Source organism: Buteo buteo, chromosome 9 (assembly GCF_964188355.1).
Source record: "Buteo buteo chromosome 9, bButBut1.hap1.1, whole genome shotgun sequence".
In the NCBI taxonomy this organism is placed as follows: Eukaryota; Metazoa; Chordata; class Aves; order Accipitriformes; family Accipitridae; genus Buteo; species Buteo buteo.
In genome coordinates this window covers 10,169,691-10,192,172 of record NC_134179.1, presented here as the reverse complement: position 1 = coordinate 10,192,172, position 22,482 = coordinate 10,169,691, and the positions used below count along the sequence as shown (strand labels likewise).

The following is a 22,482-nucleotide window of genomic DNA, read 5'->3' as shown; positions in this document are numbered from 1 at the left end:
TTTCAAAACAGAAACAAACATTGAAAGCTTCTAAGTTGCTGCTCAGTCCCAACTCTTTGCATTCTCTGTCAATAGGTTCCAGAGAAATGCATTGAGATAGCTGTTATGCTGCAAAAATCGGAACATCCAGGTTCAAACTTCACAGGTCTTCGTTCAGAAGAAATTCAGTTAGGAATTCAGCGACAGAAAGAGAAGAATGCTGAGGCTCTGCGGTAAGTTAAACTTCCCTGAACACCAGCTTATACTGTCTAATATTTACTGTACATTAAATGTAATAATCCAAAATTACTAAACTAAATCTTAAGTTCAACAAATTCAGAATGCCCAAGAATTGTTGTGGTGTGTCTTCTCTCTTGACTTGGCAGCCTCTCTCCTCTACACTCATATTTCCTTCTTTCCTCTTCCCTGCCCTGCCAGTTGGTGCTGTGTTTACTGCATTGCCTTAACCCACCTTTTGTTGAGGCACTGTTACAATTTTTTTAAATGGTTCTCTCAGTATTGTCTCGTTGATGATTTCCTCTTTTTCCCTCAGAAACTATGAAAATTTGGTCAACATGCTGCTGGACTGTGTGGAACAACGAAATCTGTAAGTCTCCCTTTCTGTGCATGAGAATTTTTTTGGGGGTGGATTGGAGGCGACTACATGAATAAATACCAATTGCATCAAGAAGTGCAGTTAGCATGACCAGAATTGAGTAATATTTTTCCACTCTCAAGGTGATTGTCTTAAAGCAGTATGTCAGTAGCAGTCTTGCATAAAATGTATTTTAGCTAGCTTCTTGGAGGGCTTTTGCAAAAGTATCTGCAGAAATTGAATTTCTGGACGTCCTCATGCTTTTGTTTATGGATTCGCCTTGCCCGAACAGGAAAATTAAGGCCAATATAGGGGAATCTTGCATTACTGTCTTCTAGGTAAAGAATTGAATGAGTCATGAATTTCTTTTCACTGGGAGCTTGATTTGTTAATATAAGGTGTTAAGCTTTCTCGTTAATTAGTTTGACCTGTTGTATTTTTTTAATATTTTTTTGTTCTGGGAAAAAAGCTCTGGTTCTGTCTGCATAATACTGGCGTCCAAATAGATTTTAATTGGTAGCATAATATTTCTGTTTAAAAACATTAAAAGAATATCCCTATAGGTCTGTGTTTTACATTGAAATGTCAAGATCAAAAAGGCACCGTTAATTGAATATGTTTGATTGCACTTGTGTGTTCCCAGAACACTGGAGGTTTCCCTAAATGACAGTTAAGCTTGTTGACTATAGCAGTGGCATAGAACATTACTTATGTTAGTGCAAACGTACTTACATAATCTTAATACGTATAATCATTTCTGTGCAAAAACAGTACATGCAACTATGCTCCTTACTGTCTGTTTTGAATATTTTGAGTGTTATGGTTGGTTTTTTTCTTTCTTTCTTTTTTTTTTTTTTTAGTCCCTGGAAGTTCGAGCACATAAGTATTGGTTTTCTGTCTCTGCTCCTGAGGGATGATAGGATACTGCCTGTTCGTGCCATAAAATTTTTTGTGCAGTGTCTCAACCATGATGCAATTGTAGTTCGTAAGGTAAAACCAACATAATTATATCTTTTTGTTTTGCTGCTCATTGGGGTTTAGGTCAGATGTTTGTGGTGTTTTGCTGTGATAAAACACAAAAGCTGAGGTGTACATTCCTTCTCGCCCTTCCAGCCATGTGTGTGTACAAAAGTTCCTAATCCAAGAAGATGACAGTCTTGGCAGTGCTGTAGCCGTGACATATGGTGTAAAGTCTGTAAACTGTGAAAACTTGGAATGTACCTATTAATTTTTATTCACTTCAGAATTCTTTTGCAGACTTATGTGTTTTATTTGTACCTTTCATTCTGCTTGTTGCCTCAGTGAGTAATGGCCACCTCCTTTTTTTCCTGAAAATGATTAGTGGGGAGGTTTTTCTGGGCTATAAAGGTCACACTTAAGTCATGTCCTGTATCCCCTGAAATGAGTGAGATTTACTTCTTTATGGGAAGTATCAGCCACTGGGGTGACAAAGTTCACTGTAATGTTCACTGGCTTTTTAGGGCACCGAGTAGCTGGCTTAAAATGTGTCTGTGACGAGATGATTAGACACATCCTTTTGGAGGTAAGTGTATGGAATGGGTACATTAATGCTGATTTTTTTTCTTTTAGGTGGCCATCTCAGCTGTGGCTGGTATTCTTAAGCAGCTTAAGAGAACACACAAGAAAGTGCCCATCTGCCCTTATGAAATAAGTAAGTTTTATTTAATGTGAGAAATGTCTTACATTCAGCCTAAATTTTTTTTAAAAGCATATATTTCTGGTTAAATTAAACATAGAATCATAAGCTTTTCACTTCTCTCTGGTTGTTAATGTCCAAAGCAAACAAAATAGGCAATACAGTCGGTCATTTTTCAGTTGTTTGGTTTTTTGGGTTTTTGTTTTGTTTTGTTTGGTTTTTTTGTTTTTAAACAGTGTTACATGTGCAACTGTGTATTAAGCTTTCACTTATTTCACTTATTTGAAGTGAGTTAGAACTTCAGAGAGATATGGTCATTCTCCTTTCAGAAAGCCTTATAATTTGTGAGAATAATATGTGTATTTCCTTTTTATTCTTTTTTTAATCATTTCAAATGGCACATTATATAAATTACTAAAGGAATCTCTTCTATTACTGTTAGTGTTACTTTTAATTTCCTAGGGCAAATCTCTGTACAGATTTGATTGGGCTGAGGGAGACAAAAGCTCTTTAGAATCTTTTGTTAAAAGTAAGTCATAACATTTGCTGGGACTGTTAATGAGCAAGCTTGATTGAGCAAGTATAAATTCCTCTTTAACCAGGTGGAAACCCTAAGCCTTCCAGCATTCAGGCTGGGGACAGACCGGATAACCAGTGGCTGCACTATGACAGTCAGAGTTTACCAAAGACTAAGGAAGCTTGGGAGTCATGTTGTTTTGTGGAGAAAACGCACTGGGGATATTATACCTGGCCTCAGTGAGTATCATTAAGCATTAAGATAGAATTGTGAGAGTCAGCAGAAAAAACCCTGTGGGAAACTTAAATAATGTTTGTTAGGTTTAATTTTTTTAATTTCATCCTTTGTGCCTCTTGCTTGTTGTACCACTTCTGGGCGGGTTTTGCGGGACGGGACGGGGCGTTGTCGGTTTGGTTTTTTTTTTAAGTATTTGTTTCCTACCTGTTTCTCTTTGGGTTTTGTGGGTACTATAGACACATATTTTATATAGCTATTTATCTGCTGGTTTTAAAATGAAGTATGCATGCTTGAAAATTATATTGTTGTGAAGTATGCAGAGTATTTGATCACTAATAATTCTGGATTGCTTGCTGTAGCAAAACCTTTGTAATAACAGACTTAATTTTTTTGCTTTAAATTTTAATTTTCGCTCCTTTGGAGTTGATGCTAAATCCTATTTAATATAGAGAATATAGAAAATAATCATAAGCTTTATTTTATTTTGAAACGTGTTACTGTATTTTTTTTTTTTTAATATTCAGAACTATGACAGTTTATGCTCCAGTTGAACATCAACCAAAGCTTGGGCGAAGGAGAGATGAGCTGACAGAGGTAAGGGTTTCAGTGTGTTTCAGTTGTGTGGGTTTTTTAATACTACTTTTCCTCCTTTCTTTTTTTTAATATTGTCCACAGATTACTGTGGAGATAATGTGCAGCTCAAATTCCCTTTTCTCTCTTACTTTAAGTATTGCTTGCCATTTAGAGAGTGCTTATATAAAATGTGTGTAAACAGATTTGTTTTACTTGATTGCAAACCAAGCTGGAGATTGAACTCAACTATGCAGTTTCATGGCTGTGTGGATATAATCATGTTTTTAACAAGCAATAAGTGATAACTATTCTGAAACCTAGATCCCCACAAGACATTTTTAGTCATATTTTTCTACTTTGTTTTCATACTTACTTTGTTAGCATACAAGAAGAAATTACTATTTTAATGTATTGCAGCTTCTTTGTTAGTGATCATGGAATAATTGTATTAATGAGCACTTTCTTGTTTCCTTTCAAATCTTTATCAGAGTTTAGAACAAGGTAATTAATGACAGTGGGAATGACTACTTTGTAGGGGTTGTGCTAGTGAAAGGAAAGACAATACAAGGTCATTAATGAAAAAAAAAATCAGGAGTCTGGCAAAACACTACCCAGTATGCCCTATAAAATGAAGGGGAAATAGATAACTAAAGCATGATTTTTGCCAAAAATAGAATTAAAATGAAAAATGGGACTTGGAAAGCTTCAGGTATCACTGTGACAATCAAGCACCTCAAAGCTAATTCTTAATTTTTTTTCCTCTTACAGGCAGAACAAATTATATATGATCACTTTTCTGATCCCAAGTTTGTTGAGCAGTTAATAAAATTTTTGTCTTTAGAAGACAGAAAAGGAAAAGACAAATTTAATCCTCGCAGATTTTGCCTCTTCAAGGTAACTAGAGTTCAATAACTAAATTGCTTCTATTTTGTAGGTAGTTATCAAAGTGTGGAAGAGCCACACACTATGTGGCTTATCTCCCACTGTTGCAAAATGTTGATTTTTTTAAAGGTATGCTGCTATGATTAATACTATTAATCCTATTTTCTGATTAACTACTAAGGGAAACACATTTAAAGTAATATAAAAGTACATAGGACACTTGTATATAATTCTGCTACGAAAGCAAAGTAATTTAACTTCCTGGATATTCAAATCTCAAGTGCTTCACAATCTTATGTTCTTCTGGTTTAGTTGGATAACTACTGAAGACACTTTCACATCTTGTTTTACAGGGCCTTTTCAGAAACTTTGATGATGCCTTCTTGCCAGTTCTTCAGCCCCATTTAGAACAACTTGTGGCAGACTCCCATGAAAGCACCCAGAGATGTGTAGCTGAAATTATAGCTGGCTTAATAAGAGGTTCTAAACACTGGACATTTGAGAAGGTGCTGAAGTAGTATTTTTGAGTGATTCAGGGAAGTTAAGGAATAAGTTTGAATTATTAAACAAATTAAATGCATGAAGTTGAAGGCTTTTAATGTGTCACCTATGTCCAAGAAAGGACTGGAAAATGTGCTTCATTGCCAGACTTTGAGCACAATTCATAGCTTGGTTTGGTGCCTATATAATACTAGGTGTTAGTAAAATGCTTCAAGATTAAAACTAAGAACAGTTTGCTGGTAAAGAGATAGCAAAGCTGACATGGTTTGTAATTTCCAGTTGGAATTAGTGCTTATGTCCACCTCGGACTACCACATCTTTAGTCTAGACCTAGCTGCCTAGATTGTCTTTAAATGAATTTCTGTGCTGAAAAATAATTCTGGGAGAATCAGTTCCTTAATGAAAAAAAAAAAGAAATTGTAAAATCGGGGGGGGGGGGGGAGTCCTTGGGGTATACAAAACTGCTATCCTACCAAAAGCAAAGTGTATGCAGTCTCTGATACAATTGTACTTAAATCACCATGAAAATGGTGCATATATAGTCCACAGTATTTCTAAACACCTTGTAAAAAAAATTAAAATGATTCCTGAAATCTTAACCTCTGATAGTATTTATTTCCTTTTTTAAGTAGCGTATTGTAGCTGCTTCCAGAATCAGTATTGTTCTTCCACGATTTGAAAAGTTTTAAGGATTTGGCTTCATAGAGGTTAGACAGCCATTTTGTTCTTGAATAGACAAATCTTGTCTTTTGTCTTTTTGCTGAGCAGGTGGAAAAACTTTGGAAGCTTCTCTGTCCATTGCTTCGAACAGCTTTATCCAACATTACAGTGGAAACGTATAATGACTGGGGCACATGCATAGCAACCTCCTGTGTAAGTACCCCATTTTTAGTCTTGTAAAGCTATATCCAGATGGTCAAGTTTTACAGATAATATGTAAATAAGAGCCTTATGAACAGAGGTATTTGGGTATATTTTATCAGCTAAAAATGAGAACTGTAAATACAGTATAAAAATAACTTCCATTTAACATCTCATAGCTTTTCTGGAAATTTTATTCCCTTCTGCCTTTTGCAGACAAATATAACATTTTAGAAAGGAAATAAAGCCTTAGTTTTCTTTTTAAATATTTTTAAAAAGCTGTATAAGGTTAGTGGGTGATGTTGTTGTGTATGCTTGCAATGTGTTCAATTTTCGTGGGAGTTTTTGCACTCAAATTACACATTTATTCTTGCTTTAAACGTGTGCAGCTTAGCATTATGCTGTGAAAATTAAGTCTCAGGTTATCTTCTAACATACAGTAAGATTTCTGTACACTGTGGTGGACTGGGGAGTTGTGGTGTCTGAGAAGCAGGGTAAAGGATAGGCCACAAATATCTTGGATCAGTAATTCTTTGAAATCACTCGGCAAAATTCAGCATAGTTTGTCAGTCAGAACCCTGGCAATTAATTAGCAAAATTCAGACATGATTTTTCATATATGTCAAAAATGAAGCTGAAATTCCTTCTATTCCTACCGTTGTATTTACCAAATAATTAAAAATGTGTGTAGTTTCATTGGCTTTTTCTCCTATTGAGGTTCATTGTGAAAAGATCTTTAACTTTGCACTTGCTTAATAGAATAAACCCGAGGGATGCAAAGAAATTCTGTCAAAACTGTCCTTGTTTATACATTATTTACTTTTAAAAAATGCCCTATTTGCTTATATATCTGATATCCCTTTATTTTCAGGAGAGCAGAGATCCTAGGAAACTGCACTGGTTATTTGAATTGCTGTTGGAATCTCCATTGAGTGGTGAAGGAGGATCATTTGTAGATGCATGGTAAAATTAATTTTAACTGTTTTATTGTGGCTGAATAAAGAAGGAAATAAAGCATGGATAAAATGTATTGAAAGCATATTGTGCCAGCTGGCTTGTAGAAGCAGGGAACAAAAGCGCTGCTTTCCAATTAGCTTTCCCCACACAGTGGCAGTTTCTTTGTTGTTATTTTTTTAATGTAATTAAATCTAGTTAACAGAATGTGAAAGTTTGGTACTGGCATAGCAGCAGTGCTGTTGTTTCATTCTGTAATTTTTACCCATCTTTGCATGCAACTCATGCAGACACTTTTATGCATTGACACACACAAAACATACCAAAACAAGGCTTGGGGGGGTGCTGGGGAAGGCAGGAACAATTTTGTATGACTAAAGTTAAGTTGTTCTGATTCCTAGTCGACTTTATGTACTGCAAGGTGGCCTTGCACAGCAAGAATGGAGAGTACCAGAGCTGTTGCACAGACTGCTGAAGTACTTGGAACCTAAGCTTACGCAAGTTTACAAAAATGTCCGAGAGAGAATAGGAAGGTCAGTGTTCTCCTCTGCAGTTCTTGGGGTTTTTTTTCCTCTTAATTTTGGGGGGGTAATTGAGTATCTAAATAATTACACTGAAGTGGTGACTGCTTGTTTCTGTGCGTTAATATTGGTTAATAGACATCAGATAAATTATTGTTAACAGACTTGCTTCAGAAACTTCAGATGACTTTTGTATTTTTGTCTTTTATTGTATATGGCCTGTTATGTTTATATATGATATGCCTAAAGCTCTTAAAACCCCCAACAAACAAACAACCTGCCCCCCTGCCTCAAACCCTCAAAAAAGCCCCCCCCCCCCAACATCAAAAACAACACTACAACCCAAACTTACTGTGTCTAAGCCCTAATAAGCCATAAATTTACAGGGAGTCCTTTAGAGAGCATTTTAGTGACTTAAAAACTAGTTGCAGATCTGTTTGGAGGAGAGGGGGGTTGTAGCTTAGTGATTGTCTAACTCTGCTTGATTCAAATGTCTACAAAGAGGATATTTGAAAAACATTTGGTTTTAAATAACTTTGAAGTGAAGATAAGAGGAAACTTTCTGTAAGTATTAAACTTCAAAGTTCAACAAATTGATCTCAGATCACTTTTAGCTATGTTCTGTAGATAGTAGTCATGCTGACTGTGTATTCTTGCTTGCTTTCTTTGCTTTTTTAGTGTTCTGACCTACATATTCATGATAGATGTTTCCTTGCCAAATACTGCTGCGACTAAATCTCCTCGTGTCCATGAATTTACTACCCGGATACTTGAAAATCTTAAACCCCTCATGGAAGTAGATGAAGAAATTCAGAATCATGTTATGGAGGAGAATGGAGTTGGTGAACAAGATGAGCGAACTCAGGGCATTAAACTCTTGAAAACTAGTGAGTTGCTTAATGAGGTTAAGAAATGGGGGGGATATTTTAGGACATGATGATTGAGGTCTGCAAATAATACAGTTGCAATGCAGCACAGATCTGAGAGGAGAAACCGTGTAGCAAGCTATCTGTTGTTTCAGGGTTGAGGTTTATAAAGTCACCTTTACAGGGTCAAACTTAACTACCAGTATAGGTCCACTCTGAAAATCTCACAAGTGATTCTTGGAATAAATTTAGTCTATAACTTGTTTTGGGATTATTGCTGGGTTTTTATCTTCTTAATCAGTGATCATTTCTCTTTATAAAAACAGTTCTGAAGTGGCTGATGGCAAGTGCAGGGCGGTCCTTCTCTACAGCTGTCACAGAGCAACTCCAGCTTTTACCCTTATTTTTCAAGGTATATGCTTTAATGCTCCTTTATTAGTTACGTTTGATTAAAAAGGGACTCTATATGTAAACAAAAGTTAGAAAGGACTTTATAAATAAAAACAAAACCTATAATGGTAATAAAAAACAGGCATACCGAAGAGGCCCAATTTTATTTTTGTGCTTATGTATGTTTACAGCTGGTAATCTAGCCTATTAAATGGTTTCCTGACAATAATGATTTCTAGGTGAATGCCCTGTACATGTGTAACTTGGGGGGCGAAAAGTGTTTAATTCATGAATGAGTGTGTTTTGTTTCTATTCTGATACTTATCTTTAGTTGTTTTCTTTTGTTCCATGATTATACAATTCTTCTTGAATTGTGGTGCTTCTCTTGTTTTTCCTGGCACCTCTAATCCTGGTATTCTTTTATGAAGCTGCATCATTCAGTGCTACTTGTCCGAAAAAATATATATTTGCAATCTCCAAAGCATATGTCTTACTTGATATGAACATCAGTCGATTAACCAACAATAATGTACATGACCACAAAATAAAGGTTTACTCAGGTGAAAGTGAACTTGAAATACTGATAAAGCTTTCTCTCCGTTTTGGACTTACATCTAAGATATTAAATTAATTGGGTTTGATACCAAAAAAATTGCAATGGGGAATCAAAGTCTTAATGGCACCGATTTAGTCCTCCTTAAGAGCTTTAGACTAGCCATACTGTTTAGGTAAGTAATATATGGTGCAAGGAATAAAGATCTCTTGATTTTACTCATTTTTTTCCACAGCTTATTGCTGAGAATATTTTAAGGTTATATTGATTGTTTTTCCTAGTTAACTTAATCTTTCAGCATTATATTGATTGTATTTCTCCTAGACAACTGTCCTTTCATGACACTAAACTTTCAGGATTTTGCTGTTAGCAATGCATATTTACTAACATTAGCCTTTTATTTTTTTTCCCTCTCTTACCTTGTTCTGTAGATTGCACCGGTAGAAAATGACAATAGCTATGATGAGCTCAAAAGAGATGCTAAGATGTGTTTGTCGTTAATGTCTCAGGGTTTGCTGTATCCTCAGCAAGTGCCTTTGGTACTTCAGGTGCTAAAACAAGTGCGTATAATGTAAATAGCTTAAAGCTTCTTGTTATCTGATGCACTCTGTGCTTTTTTTTTTTTAAAGATTACACAATAGTTGTGACTTGAAGAGAATCAAATACTGATTTTCTTAGAGGTGAAAGAAAAAAGTTTATTATAAGTGGTTTAAAAAATTCTTAGAAACAGTAAATGTATCTTGTTTCCTACTTCCAAACATTTAAACAACTTGTTCAATTTCTTATTAAAATACATTATTTTAATAAGTTAAAATTTGGTTCAGTAGTAGATCAATTTAAGCCAAATGTGTCTCCTCATGAGCATAACAATTCAAAATCCTGTTTCAAAATGACTCGTCATATAAAGAACTGCCCTTGAATCTCTGCCTTTTTATAGTTTTACAGTATACTTATCAACTGTACTACTGCTTTCTGAAAAACACCACAAATGAAAATGCACTCTTGAATTGAATAGTTCATTCTGTTGACAATTTGTCATGCAAAAAATGCCTTTTTTTTTCTCTCTAGTCATTCAAAACTGATTTACAATGGTAAAACTACCTATTGCTGGTGTAAGCCATATTGGCGTAAGCTGTACACACAGCCAAAATAGTATCTGCAGTGTTGCAAGCCAGGCTGCGCCCATGCCTGATGCTTTCAATAATTTGGACTTCCATAAGCACATGGAGGTCAAAGTAAAGGAACTCAAAAAAAGCCCCTTGGCTTTCCAAATCTGTTGTATAGAATATATATACTCAAGCAGAACAGAATTTCTGGTTTATTTTTATCTGCCTTATGATGGCTGTTGGGAATGAATTAAAGGGAGAAACTTGCCTACTTTGTCTTTTACAGTATTAGGTATTTGTTAAATAACAGTATGCTTTGGAACTTAAGCCTGTAATAATTTATTGTCTAAATAATAATTGCATGCTTTGGAAATTAAGAGTGTATGAAAAAAAAAAATCTGCATAAGGGAAGTTATTTGCAACTGTCCCCAAAAGCTTTTTCTTAAATATTGCTAGCTTTACATCAGGTAGCTGCTTTCTTTCACATTCTTGCTTTCACGTACTTATTTATACTTGTAGACAGCAAGAAGCAATTCCTGGCATGCTAGGTATACCATATTAACCTACCTCCAGACCATGGTGTTCTACAATCTCTTTATCTTTCTCAACAATGAAGAAGCAGTCAATGACATTAGATGGCTGGTTATAAAACTCCTGGAAGATGAACAGCTTGAGGCAAGTAATACCTTTCTTTTTCTGAAAAGCTTTGTTTCACATGACTGGTTTCTTGTCCTTGTCAAGTTTTATGAAAAAGCTACTGGTTGTAAATTAATACAGCACTTATTTCTAGCTTAGCATTCTTCTTATTTTGAAAATATAATCAGCTTTATAAGTTTTATTTCTTTCAGATTCCATTTTTTTCTTCTAATATTCCATTCCAGGAAAACAGCTGTTTTAAAAATCACTAATGAAGTATTTTCTGAAGTTCCATTGTTCCTACTTTTTCAACAGAATGGAATATTGTTTTGTTTCATTCTTGGTTTAAGTACAGCTGAAATAGGGATATTATCATTTTATTATAAATATTAGCATGGATGTTGGTAGCAAATTCAACTTCCAACAAGGTAAAATGCATTCCTGTGTGAAAACTATATAAAACCACTATTTATTATTCTATAGGTCTGATTCCCATTTAATTATATCAGCTTATTAATGACAAAAATAAGGGCTTTTTAATACATCCAGCTCACTAAGGAAGTATTTCTTTAGTTATAAGTAGCTTTTCCTAAGTTTTGTGAAAGATGCATGCATAATAGGACAGAATTTGTCTAGCAGATGCTGGTTTTACTGATGGTGTTACATATTTCAAAGAGATAATAGTTTGTAAGCTTACTCGTCAGTCTGACAAGTTTTTGTGCATCTCTTGAGCTAGCGATACTTCAGTATATACAAATGGCGGGAGATAAAATCCAAAATCTTGGCTGCGGTACATGCATACTGTTGAAGATCTGTGTATGAATGCACAGTTTTCTCTTAGAAGTGCTATTGGGATCATAAGCTTGTTCTCAGGGGGAAAAAAAAAAAGGTGCCCGATGTAAATCATTGAGTCTTGTTTGTCAGGCTTCCAAAAGCTGGGGAAAAATCACAGAAGTACTTTATTCTGTATCACTAATTCACAAAACTGGAGGCTTGTATTAAATGATGTGAATTTAAATATGTTTGATCATGTTCAAGCACAGTGAAGAATCTTTAGCGTTAACCTCTGGTCTGTTCCATTTCCCCTGTGCCAGCATTGTCACTGTTTTTTGTGCTGTTGACAAATATCAATTAAATCCTACTTTTGGGTGCCTGGATGTTTTTTTCTTTCTAGAAGAAAGAGAAGATTCTGAAGTGTGATACCCTTCTGCCAAAACAAAGATCCTGGTTTAGGTCTTCCTGAAGCTACATTTAAAACAGTAGTTATACCCAAGATGTGAAGCTTGCTTTTGTGAACAGTGAATTGGAAATAATTTGAATATACAAATTAAAGTTTCTGGCTTAAAAGTTTTGATATTACAGTTTCTAAAGAATGGCACTTAGACTACTCACCCAACCATGCCAATTTCAGTCTTGAGATGAGCTCTCTCCTGTCTTTCGTGTCACTATTTGTTATAGTGAACTGGAAAGCAACAGCTTGCAACTCTAGATGTCAGAGCACTTACCTCATAATCTCACATAATTTTGAAAAATGCCTTTTATTCACTTTAATACCATTTATCTAGTTATTTTAAATGTACAAAAGTATTCCTCTGCACTACAGAGATGCAAATCAAAAAAGCTTATCTATGTTAATAATCACTTATGATCATGTTGTTACCGTGGAAGCTTTCACTTTTCTTTGAAAAGTAGTCTTGTTCTTTCTTGATAATAATTGGCAAGATACAGTATCTTGCAGAGTAATTCCTATGTATTTTTTTTTAATGCTGGATTTTTAAGATGAGAATCCCTAGTTTTAACTAGTATTCGGTGTCTTTATGCTGTAGAGCTGAGATTTTGGTTCTTGGATTTAAAAATACTTTTTTTTTTTGCTTATCTTGATACAAAGGTGCCAGACCTAATGATCCAGCCCATCTTGTTCTTTGTTTTAATCTACAGTTTGCACTTCTAATAGGGCTAGAATTACCGTTCTCAAACTTCATGGTGACTTCATATTTTTTCATAAAATCATTGCAACAAACCTTGGCAAATGACAAAGTCAAATAACCACGCTGAATGTCAAATGGCAATATGACTGCAATACAAAGTGAACGCGGGTCATAGAACAGTCCAGCTTCTACTGAACGCAAGTTTCCTGCATCCAACTTTAAGCACAGATTTCTAGAATTGAAGAAGCCTGTACTTAAATGATATTGTGGGAAATTCTCCTTCTCAAAGTCAGAGTAGTCATGGAGCTGATGGAGTACTATGAATGTAACAGCTAATGTGACCCTGCAGCTGATAAAGGGAAAACATATAACAGTCCTGAAAAATAATGTCTCTGTGTACAGCAGTATAACCACCACTGAATATCTTGTCCAATTTTCATGTCATATAAGGCAGTTGGAGAGCGCTGCAGGAATGATTTGAGTTTGGGAAAGCATGTTTTGCACTAAATAGTTCTATTTACTCAGTCAGAAGTAGAGGAAAAGTGAATATGGCTGTATTCAGCCTGCAGTTATGGTTAAAGTGATAGCCTAGTTAATCTGAAAGCATCTTTTTCACAGTTTTCTCAGCCATAATTTGATCTAGAAAGCTATCTGGATAGATGCTTCATATGTTTATATTTTTACAGATCAGTGTACAGAATACATAGCACTCATGTCTTGATGAACATTTTTCATATTACACTGCAGTATTACAATAATGGGAATATATTCTCTTTGTATAGGTAGTCCCTTGTAAGTACGCAGTTAGCTTTTGCTTATGCTGTTGAGTGTTTTTGTTCTGATATTGTTACAGTTTTGTAGATCTTGGTCAGTCAATTCTGACCAAAAAAACCCAACCCAAACCACCAAACCCCATACTTGATTGGAAGAGTATTCCTCTGCTACTCCTCTGTAGTTTTTATGTTCTGTAAGTCATCATGTGAGTATGATGATCTGTAAATTATTTAGTGTCAGATGATTAGCTTGTTAATGTATGATTTTAAAAGCTTTGCTTCTAGGTGCTCCTTGCAGCAAAGTGTTCCTTTTAGTTAGATTATTAATTTAGAAATGAAAGTGGTTTTAATACAGTGAATAGTGATGTAAATGAGTACAGTTCACTTGGGAGCTTGCTCACTTTACAGCCAAGCTTCTTTCTATTCTGGGTCTTGCATTAGCACATCATGTTTCATTTAATAGCTTAGTTCTTAAGAGACTCACAAATTGCTAATAAACAATACTGGCAGACTTTCACTTCGTACTTCTTTATGCTATTAACAAAATAGATCACGTTTGAATAATATGTTGTAGAAATTTAAATAGAATTAAGTGAAGTCTCAGGAGCTTATTGTTAACTTACTACATTTAATTATTGCAGCACTTGCACCTATACTTATTGCTTTGTGGAGGTTCAGAACATTATGTTCAAGGATATAATTTATTATAATCTGCTGCACTGGATTCAGAGTGTTGGTAGGTGTTTGTACTCCAGATAGACAAATGTTCCATTTACAGTTATGTGTAACAGTATGTACTTACCAAAATCTGGTGACTGCTGTCAGCGTTTCATCAAGTCGATTTGGTTTTCAAGTTTGTAAATGTTGGGAGGTTTTTGTCAGCCTGTAATTATTGAAAGTGGAAGCGAGTTTTGGAGGGACTCCAGTTTAAATGTGGTCTTACAGTTCTATAACTTTATGGTTTTAGGAGTTTTGAGTAGATGAGATAAATGAGTAATACTGATGGGCTATACTTGCTTTTAAAAGCAAGTGACTGCGTTGTCTCTACTTGTAATCCACTAACAATGTGTTGTGGCTGTTTTAAAGGGAATGGAAGAGGAGGTCTATATTTTGAGTGGTTTGGCGAGTAGGTGAAAACTCCTTGTTCTTTGGGGTTTCTGTGTTACCGAAGAGAAGAATATTTTTCCAATCTGGAATCTTGTTTTTATTCATGTAGTGAAAAGAACTGGTACTCGTGACAAGAAAGTAAATAATGCTGGAGCATTATAGAACTGCATTGTTGACCATAAACCACTGAAGTTAGTTGTCATTGCTTATTAATCCAGCATCTGTTGTGTCTCTCAAAGAATTCTTGTGCTACGGGTAGAGCGGAATCAGCTTTGTCTCATGAACATACCTTCCACCTCTTCAGCTTTTGTCAATTCTAATGTCCCCACATTTGAGGGGGAAAACTAAATGCTTTTGAACGTACCTTTTTTTTTTTCTCTTGGTAAAACTGATGTTAATACAGAGACTATTACAAATTTTGTAATGCGGGTTGATTATTTGGGGTGGCACATCTTGTTCTCATTCAAAGTCTGTTTTTAAACTTTCTAAAGCTAATCTAGTCTGTGATATATATGTCTTGACGGTGGAGTTAAATTACAGTATTTGCTTGAGTAGTAGGTCACTTTATGACAAATTATGTGAACGTAGTTCTATATTACAATATTACTATGTTTATTAATTTGTGAAGAGCCATATATAGTAAACTAGTAGTAATTTATGATCTATGAGAAAACAGGATAATACTCTAAAGACTTTTCTTGGGCAGTTTGGTAACTTGGCCTAGCTAGATGTGCTTAAAAGGATAGGAATAGCATAAATACCTCTTTCTTGCAGTGCATGTGTGCTTAGTAATTGTGGTATGTACTATCTCTGCTTGTAGGTGAGAGAAATGGCTGCTACGACACTAAGTGGTCTGCTACAGTGCAATTTTCTCACTATGGATGGGCCCATGCAGACCCATTTTGAACAGCTGTGCAAGATGAGGTTACCGAAAAAACGAAAGCGAGACCTGGGTTCAGTGGTGGATACAATTCCTTCTGGTGGTAAGAAAATTGCTTCAGAGACTAAAACCATACATGTTGATAGCAGGTTAGGAAGAAATAAATATTTTTTTCTACACTGAAATGCTTGTTCTGCAAGCATTCCAGATGGAATAGGATTTGTCCTGTGGTGAAGCAATATTTAGAAAATTAACATATACCCAGAGAAACGTAAGGCCTGTTGCCCATGCGAATGTTTTTTGCTTCCTAAGCATTCATGAACCATAATGGCAAATCACTTGTCCTTATGTACCTTATTGTCTGTTTCTCTGTATGTAGTGCAGATCCTAATCCTTGTCAAGCGCTTCGAGAATTTGATTTACACCGTAAATGATGAATAAGAACACACTACTACCAAAAGAGCAAATAATGTTTTTTATGATGTATTCCTATGTTGAACTAATTTATTACTTTTCCAGAATTAACACTGAAGAGATTTCTCTATTTCCCATGTGCACAGTTCACATAGTTAAGAATGCAGATGATGAGGGATAGCTATTTCGTCAGCGAATAAACTTCCTTAGCTTCCACAACATGATTTTGCTCTTTACCTTCTATTTGTTAGCAGTGTGGGTTTTTATTCTAAAAAACCCCACTCCAACCCAACCCCCCCCACCCACCCCCACACAAAAACGGAACAAAAAACCCCCCTTAGTTAGGAGCTTTGACTTCTGACCAAACACTTAGTGCATCTGAGTCACATTCATTTGACCCAGAAGGACAGGGTTTCCATATTGTCTGAGGGCAGAAGTAGGGAACAGTGGAGATGTAGTTCATGAGCTATTTATTGAGTAGAGAGAAAGATTCTTTGAGAGAAGGAAGGTCATTTGAAATGTTTAAAAGTATACAGCAGTTGCAGATTAATGTTTTTTTACACACTCTTCCATTAGAAATGAAAGATAGAATCAGAGAATGAATCTATGATTCTGTGTAGGAAAGCAGAAGCAATTTGGAGATCCATAGACTTGTGTGAATTTATTTGACTATATAGTCTGTAGAACTATCTGGTTTTCTGTAGAAGCTAGAGATCTCTCTACTGTGGCAGGGGTTTGGTTTTGTGTGTTCAGTTTTTGGTTTTGTTTTGTTTTTTTGTTTATTCAGGGTCAAAACTCAATATTAGTTTAGTATGTTACTCTAATTAGATCATCTCTGGTTAATATAAAAACTCTCTTCAGTCATTCCCATCAGTTAAAAAAAGCCTTATTTTCACTAATAACCAGTTATAAGTTTGACTGTGTCATTGAGGAATGTTTTGGAGAAGACAGTTGCACCTTGCTAAATGTAAATTAATATCCTGCAATTGCAGACTTGGTTAAACGCCATGCTGGTGTCCTAGGACTTAGTGCATGTATTTTGTCAAGTCCGTATGACGTACCCACCTGGATGCCACAGCTCTTGATGGATCTCAGTGCCCATCTTAATGATCCTCAGCCTATTGAGGTAAAAATACTTAATGTTGTTTTTCTATTCAATATAGCACATCTAAAATATGCTTGACACATTCTTAGTTCCCCTTTCCTTGAAAAAAATAAGAACCTATTAAGAAACTTAGTTTCTGCTGCTTTTTATTAAATGGTTCCAAATAAGTTTTAAGTCATGGACTGCTTTTAAGTATTTCTTGTGGTAGTTCTGTTCTTGCTTTCAAATTTCAAGCATAAACTGAAAGCTGAAAGAACTCTATCTATAATGAGGAAATAATATTTTTTAATTAAAAATGTCACTTTTGTGCATGCCATTCTAGAAAATACCAACCTGAACCAAAAAATCGCTCTGAAATGTTTAAAACAAGGTTTTATAAGCAGTCCTAGAAACAAATTTTTAATGAAGTAGTTACCTTTAACTCTATTTTTTTTGCTCTATTTGGTTTTGTTGACCTTTGCTGTTTTAACCAGGGTAGTGAGCTTATGGCTGAAGAATTCCATAGATTTAAAAACTTTGCTGTGGTGTGCTGTACTGAATCAAGAAACTGAACTTTTCTTTGGTTAATTTAATGATAATTATTTTAATAACAGAAGGTAGTTTTCCTCTGATTTGTTTCTTCTATGCGCCTTATGTGATTCATTAACTCTTATGTTTTGAGACCCAAGTTATTGGTTTGAAATATCCAAGGAAAAGAAAAAGAGGAAAAGCATTCACTTATACTTTATAAGAATCTATTCATTTTTTCAAACTCAGAATTGTAGGTCAAAAAACCCTTTTTATAAGAATGTTGGAGTTGTGACACTGTTCAAAAGACTAACCAGAATTGTAAAAATTAAAATACTGGGGAACTGGGCTGAATTCCCCAGAGCCCTTCTAACTTTTGCAACTGCTCGAACACTTTGCTCTACTCAGCAGTTATTTTTGTTGTATTCAACGTTTGTTTTGTCATGGAGCTTAAATCCATAACTGATACAGAGCAATACTGATTGCCTGCTATGCAGATGACTGTGAAAAAAACGCTGTCAAATTTCCGGAGGACCCATCACGACAACTGGCAGGAGCATAAACAGCAGTTCACGGATGACCAGCTACTAGTGCTTACTGACCTCTTGGTTTCACCATGCTATTATGCATAGATAGGTAAGATTATTTGTTTTGAAATAAATTGACAGAAACGTCAGTCTTACAAAATCCACTCTAGCTCTCCAGTCTAGCATGGAGAGTAGGGAGGAATCCCTAACCACAGGGAAAATGCTACAGCCACATACAAGTCCCTTGCACCTCTAGTGGTCTGTCTAAGAACAGATTTATTTTGATTAAATATTGTCTATCTTTTTGTGTGTCCCTGTATTACATTAGTGTTTTGCTAAGACACTTAGACTTGTTTTCTTGAATATTGATGTTCCTTTCATCCATTTTCTGCCAGTTTAATGCCTGGCAGTTTGACTAAAGGCAAGGTACTTACTGCTTTTTGCCTCTGAGGACTTTAGCCTACCACCCAGTCCAGTAGATCATCTACATCTCATGATGGGGAGTGACTTCTCCCAAATTCTTCCCTATTCCACGTTATGGCTTTGCTACCAGGTCTCTTCACGCAGGCATGTCCCCAAAGAGTTAATCCATTCCTAGAGTTTCTCTGTTATGCTACAAGATTCTGATCTCTGTTGTATTGTGATGTTTTGTTGACAGTATTCCAAGAGAAGTTTTAGTTTATATTTTCATTTTGTTCTGTGGTAATAGCATGAAGCAATAATCCTGTTTTGAATTCTTTCTTCTTTGTTTTCAGGTTTTTCCTGGAGAAATGAGGATGTAGGAACCTTTCTGCAAAATAAAGGAAACTCAAAGAAATTTATCATGTAGAAAACTTTGTGTTGGAAGTCCTGATGCCTAATCAAAGTCACTTTTAAATACAAACATAAAGACCTGGTTCTATTCAAAAAGCATTTCACCTCCCCAGGGAGCAGCTGTGGGAACCCCACAGTCTCCTCCTAACTGTACTTGCAGAGCCTGATTGTGAGTTTACTGCAAGACCCTTCTCATTGGCCTGCGTTACACATCAGTCTTGTTTCTGCTTTCTTGCACACGGTGACTTACACTGCACGTTTCTTATCCTCTTTTTCTGACCCTTCTTCCCACCTGTTTCTGACATCAAAGATATGCAGAACCAGAGTGTGCTGCAAGCCTGAATATTCTCAGTGAAGCTCTCCAATTCTGTTGATGCAACTTGTTACCTAGTCAGCATACAATACCAGGAACCTATCTTTCTCAGAGTTTATTTTTCACTACTTGGATTTGAGTGCCCATCAGGTGACGGGCTCTGTATCATTCAGTCCACCTCAGGGCAGGATTGCCTTTTTGTACCTTCCTTGTCAAAATGTAAATAGCTGATTTTCTCTGTGCAGTATAGATGATGGCTGGACAAAACATGGGGAGTGAAAGCTCTTACTGCCTGGCCAGGTCTTCATAGATAGCTTGACCACGTGTGGAATAAAAATCTATGATTATCTGCATATTTTTAAGGGTGAAGGACTATGGGTGTTTCCACATAATTAGAGCCCACAGATATGAAATTATGGACTATCAAGTGATGGGTGAATTCACAGAATGAAATGTATGCACAGTGTGAAAAGGCACTGAATGGCTGACTATTTTTAACAGCGTATTCTCATAAAGATTGTCACTGTTTGAGCAAGCATATCTTGTTCGAAGATTGTGGAAGCTCTGTATTTTTTTGCCTGCAGCTTTGTTCAGAGACTGGTATCTATTGGCTATTTAACAACATGTTTAATATGTGTTACATAGTTGTAAAAGACTGTATAAATTGTAGAGGCATTGCGTTGACAAAACATTGTACAGTTTGCAACCTTTTACATAACACCATTGTGAGATTAATTTGTAAAGATTCATACTTAGATGTTAATACGGTAGTAGTTCTGGCTTTTGTATCAAATCAAATGCCATTATTAGTTTTTTAAATTATTTTCTTTAACAGAATATCTCTTCATGTCTGAGAAGCAGAGGTTTTGTTTTGGTTTTCTTGTATCATTATTACTATGTCTCATTCAGATTTTAATGCAACACTTGTGGCCATCTCTAAATGCTGACATCACATATTTTGGTGTGATAAGCTCATAGAATGTGAGGTACATTGAAATAATTCATAAACTGGTGTGTGTTTCCACTTTCATGCAACCCTACAGGAGCACTGATACATTTCAAGTGATCTACCTGCTGAGTGTGTGACTCATTCCAAACTTCAAAGCACAGCAGTGTTCCTGGTGCAGTATTTAATGAGTGTCAGCACACAGATGTAACCACTGTATAGCGTAGTGCCAAAATTATTATTTCAATTGTGTACGTAGTTTAAGACCCAATAAATGGACTGTTTGTAACATCTGCATTTTTTGTATTTCTAAAGCAGAAATTTCTTATATTGAGACTATAACTTCAGGTTATTTACTGTGCCTTTAAGCTTTTTGTATGAGGCATGTGTTTATTGTAGGATTTAGAGTGAGTTAAGGCAACATTTAAGGATAATTGAAGATCTAGTTCTAAGGGTTGGGAAACTAGCTCTTATATTTACGTAAAAGTATCTTGTACCTGGTGAGGCTTGCCAGAAAACTTACTAACTTCTGAGGAGTACACTTAAAAATTGGACAAACTAGTTTGAACTGGAGGACGTTTTGCTGATAGACTTAAAAAAATCTTTAAAAGTAACGGGAAGTATTTGCTGCAGAGGATCATCTTTAAAGTATGTGTGTGCTGATTAACTGATGGAGCAGATATTATGTGTGCCATTTTGCCTATGCTAAGGGCAGCTAACTATAGGATCCAGTTCTGCTGCTTTTTACTGTAGTGGGGAGTTTCTTTTCTTACATATCTATAGACAAAGTGTAGCTGGAATTGGTTGCAATGTTGAGGATCCAGTGCTCTGTAGAGAATCATTCTGTAGTGAGAGCTACAATGGCAAATAAGTAGGTGGTATTAATTCACAATAGCTTTTTATAAATCAGCAATAAATTACTTCATCTAAAAAGATCGCCCAGAAAATAGAGTAACTATTCAAAGTACAGTTCTATAGGATAAAACATATCTGTGGTAGTGTGAACAAACTTGTACTAATTGACTTTTTGTGGGTGAAAGATTGTTAGTCTCCTATTCTGAGAATGTAGGAATAATTTTGAGTTCTTCATCAAATACCGCAACTCCATTGCTACTTTTATTCCCTAACTTTCCCCAAGCAATGTACATAGGTAATGAGTTCTGAGCTTTCCATCACTTTGATGTCTTATGCTGTCTCTTCCCTAAAGCCTTAGAGATGAATCAACTGCAATACCTCAGTCTGGAGAGGGAGACATTTCTAGCATGAGAAGAGAGAATTTTTCCCCTTGAACAGTAAGGGAGATGGAAAACTATCTTGGAGATGTTTTGGTAGCCTTGATAGCCTTAGTGACCACATAGTCAGTCTGCACAACTAATCTCAGTGACCACCACTGTTTGAAGCACCAAAGAATGGCAGTGATGCAAGGCAGAAATCGTCTGTTGTTCTGGGTTTTGGGGTGGTTTTTTGGGTTTTTTTGTTTTGTTGTTGTTGTTGTTGTTGTTGTTTTGGTTTTTGTTTTTTTTTTTTTTTTTTCTCGAGTTGCAGTGACTTACTGTTTAATGACTATCTTGCTAGAGTATTAAGTGGAATGATCTCCCATATTTCCATAACCAAGTGGGTATATTTGTGCATGTGAAAACTTGCTGAAATCACAGCAGAGACATGATGCTTATTTTGATAAAAAAGTATAAGAAAATTATCAAGTGGGTGAATAAGACTAACTTGTGCTTTTGGGTGGCACCACAGACTGGACATTGATGGACTGTGTTATTAACAAGTTGAGCTAATCTGAATATGGATTTTTTTTTTCTTAAATGAAAGAGGAAAAGGTATGAAAGTCATTATTTCTGATGGGGTATATTATGATAATATTCCTTTTATGTCCAGGTATCTGCCCTCTCTTCCTTTTTACTTCTTTACCAGGCTGCTGGGAGTTCTGTGCTTGGTACACACGGATGATGTCTCCTGTCAGTTTTTCAGTTAGGCATCCCCAGCATCCCACACTCTGTTCAGTCTCGCACTTTCTTCCACAGCTTCAGGCTTCCTGGAATCCTGCAGCAGAGACTCCAGCTTCCTTTTCCCCTGTGCTGTGGAAAACACAATGATCTGGTAAGATATAAAAAGGAGAAAATACCAACATACCAGTAGAAAGCTTTGCTGGCCATTGTCCTTGCAAGATTTTAATATTAACTCCGCTGTGAATTTCTAGCTCATTTGTTTTACATTCTCACTGGCATTGTGCAGTAACTGGAAGGCAACTTCTTTGGATTTCCCCATGACAAAATACTTGTTGTAGATAGTCACGTTGCTGCTGCACAGGCTCTGGACAACTGGATTCCCA

At 35.8% G+C, this 22,482-nt stretch overlaps 1 protein-coding gene across 3 annotated transcripts in view; it reads left to right on the top strand.

The window, feature by feature from the left end:
• PSME4 (proteasome activator subunit 4) overlaps window positions 1-20,430 on the top strand; it is a 71,996-nt gene extending 51,566 nt beyond the window's left edge. For all 3 annotated transcript variants that reach the window (XM_075035341.1, XM_075035339.1, XM_075035340.1), the window contains 19 exons: window positions 76-212; window positions 533-586; window positions 1,435-1,564; window positions 2,165-2,246; window positions 2,834-2,987; window positions 3,510-3,579; window positions 4,327-4,452; window positions 4,794-4,946; window positions 5,710-5,814; window positions 6,674-6,765; window positions 7,158-7,289; window positions 7,956-8,164; window positions 8,470-8,555; window positions 9,518-9,646; window positions 10,712-10,867; window positions 15,457-15,619; window positions 16,923-17,056; window positions 18,040-18,178; window positions 18,825-20,430. In XM_075035341.1, the coding sequence (XP_074891442.1) occupies window positions 76-212; window positions 533-586; window positions 1,435-1,564; window positions 2,165-2,246; window positions 2,834-2,987; window positions 3,510-3,579; window positions 4,327-4,452; window positions 4,794-4,946; window positions 5,710-5,814; window positions 6,674-6,765; window positions 7,158-7,289; window positions 7,956-8,164; window positions 8,470-8,555; window positions 9,518-9,646; window positions 10,712-10,867; window positions 15,457-15,619; window positions 16,923-17,056; window positions 18,040-18,174 (2,247 nt within the window). In that variant the 3' untranslated portion in view covers window positions 18,175-18,178; window positions 18,825-20,430. The remainder of the gene's footprint in view (window positions 1-75; window positions 213-532; window positions 587-1,434; window positions 1,565-2,164; window positions 2,247-2,833; window positions 2,988-3,509; window positions 3,580-4,326; window positions 4,453-4,793; window positions 4,947-5,709; window positions 5,815-6,673; window positions 6,766-7,157; window positions 7,290-7,955; window positions 8,165-8,469; window positions 8,556-9,517; window positions 9,647-10,711; window positions 10,868-15,456; window positions 15,620-16,922; window positions 17,057-18,039; window positions 18,179-18,824) is intronic.
• Window positions 20,431-22,482: the final 2,052 nt, after the last annotated feature.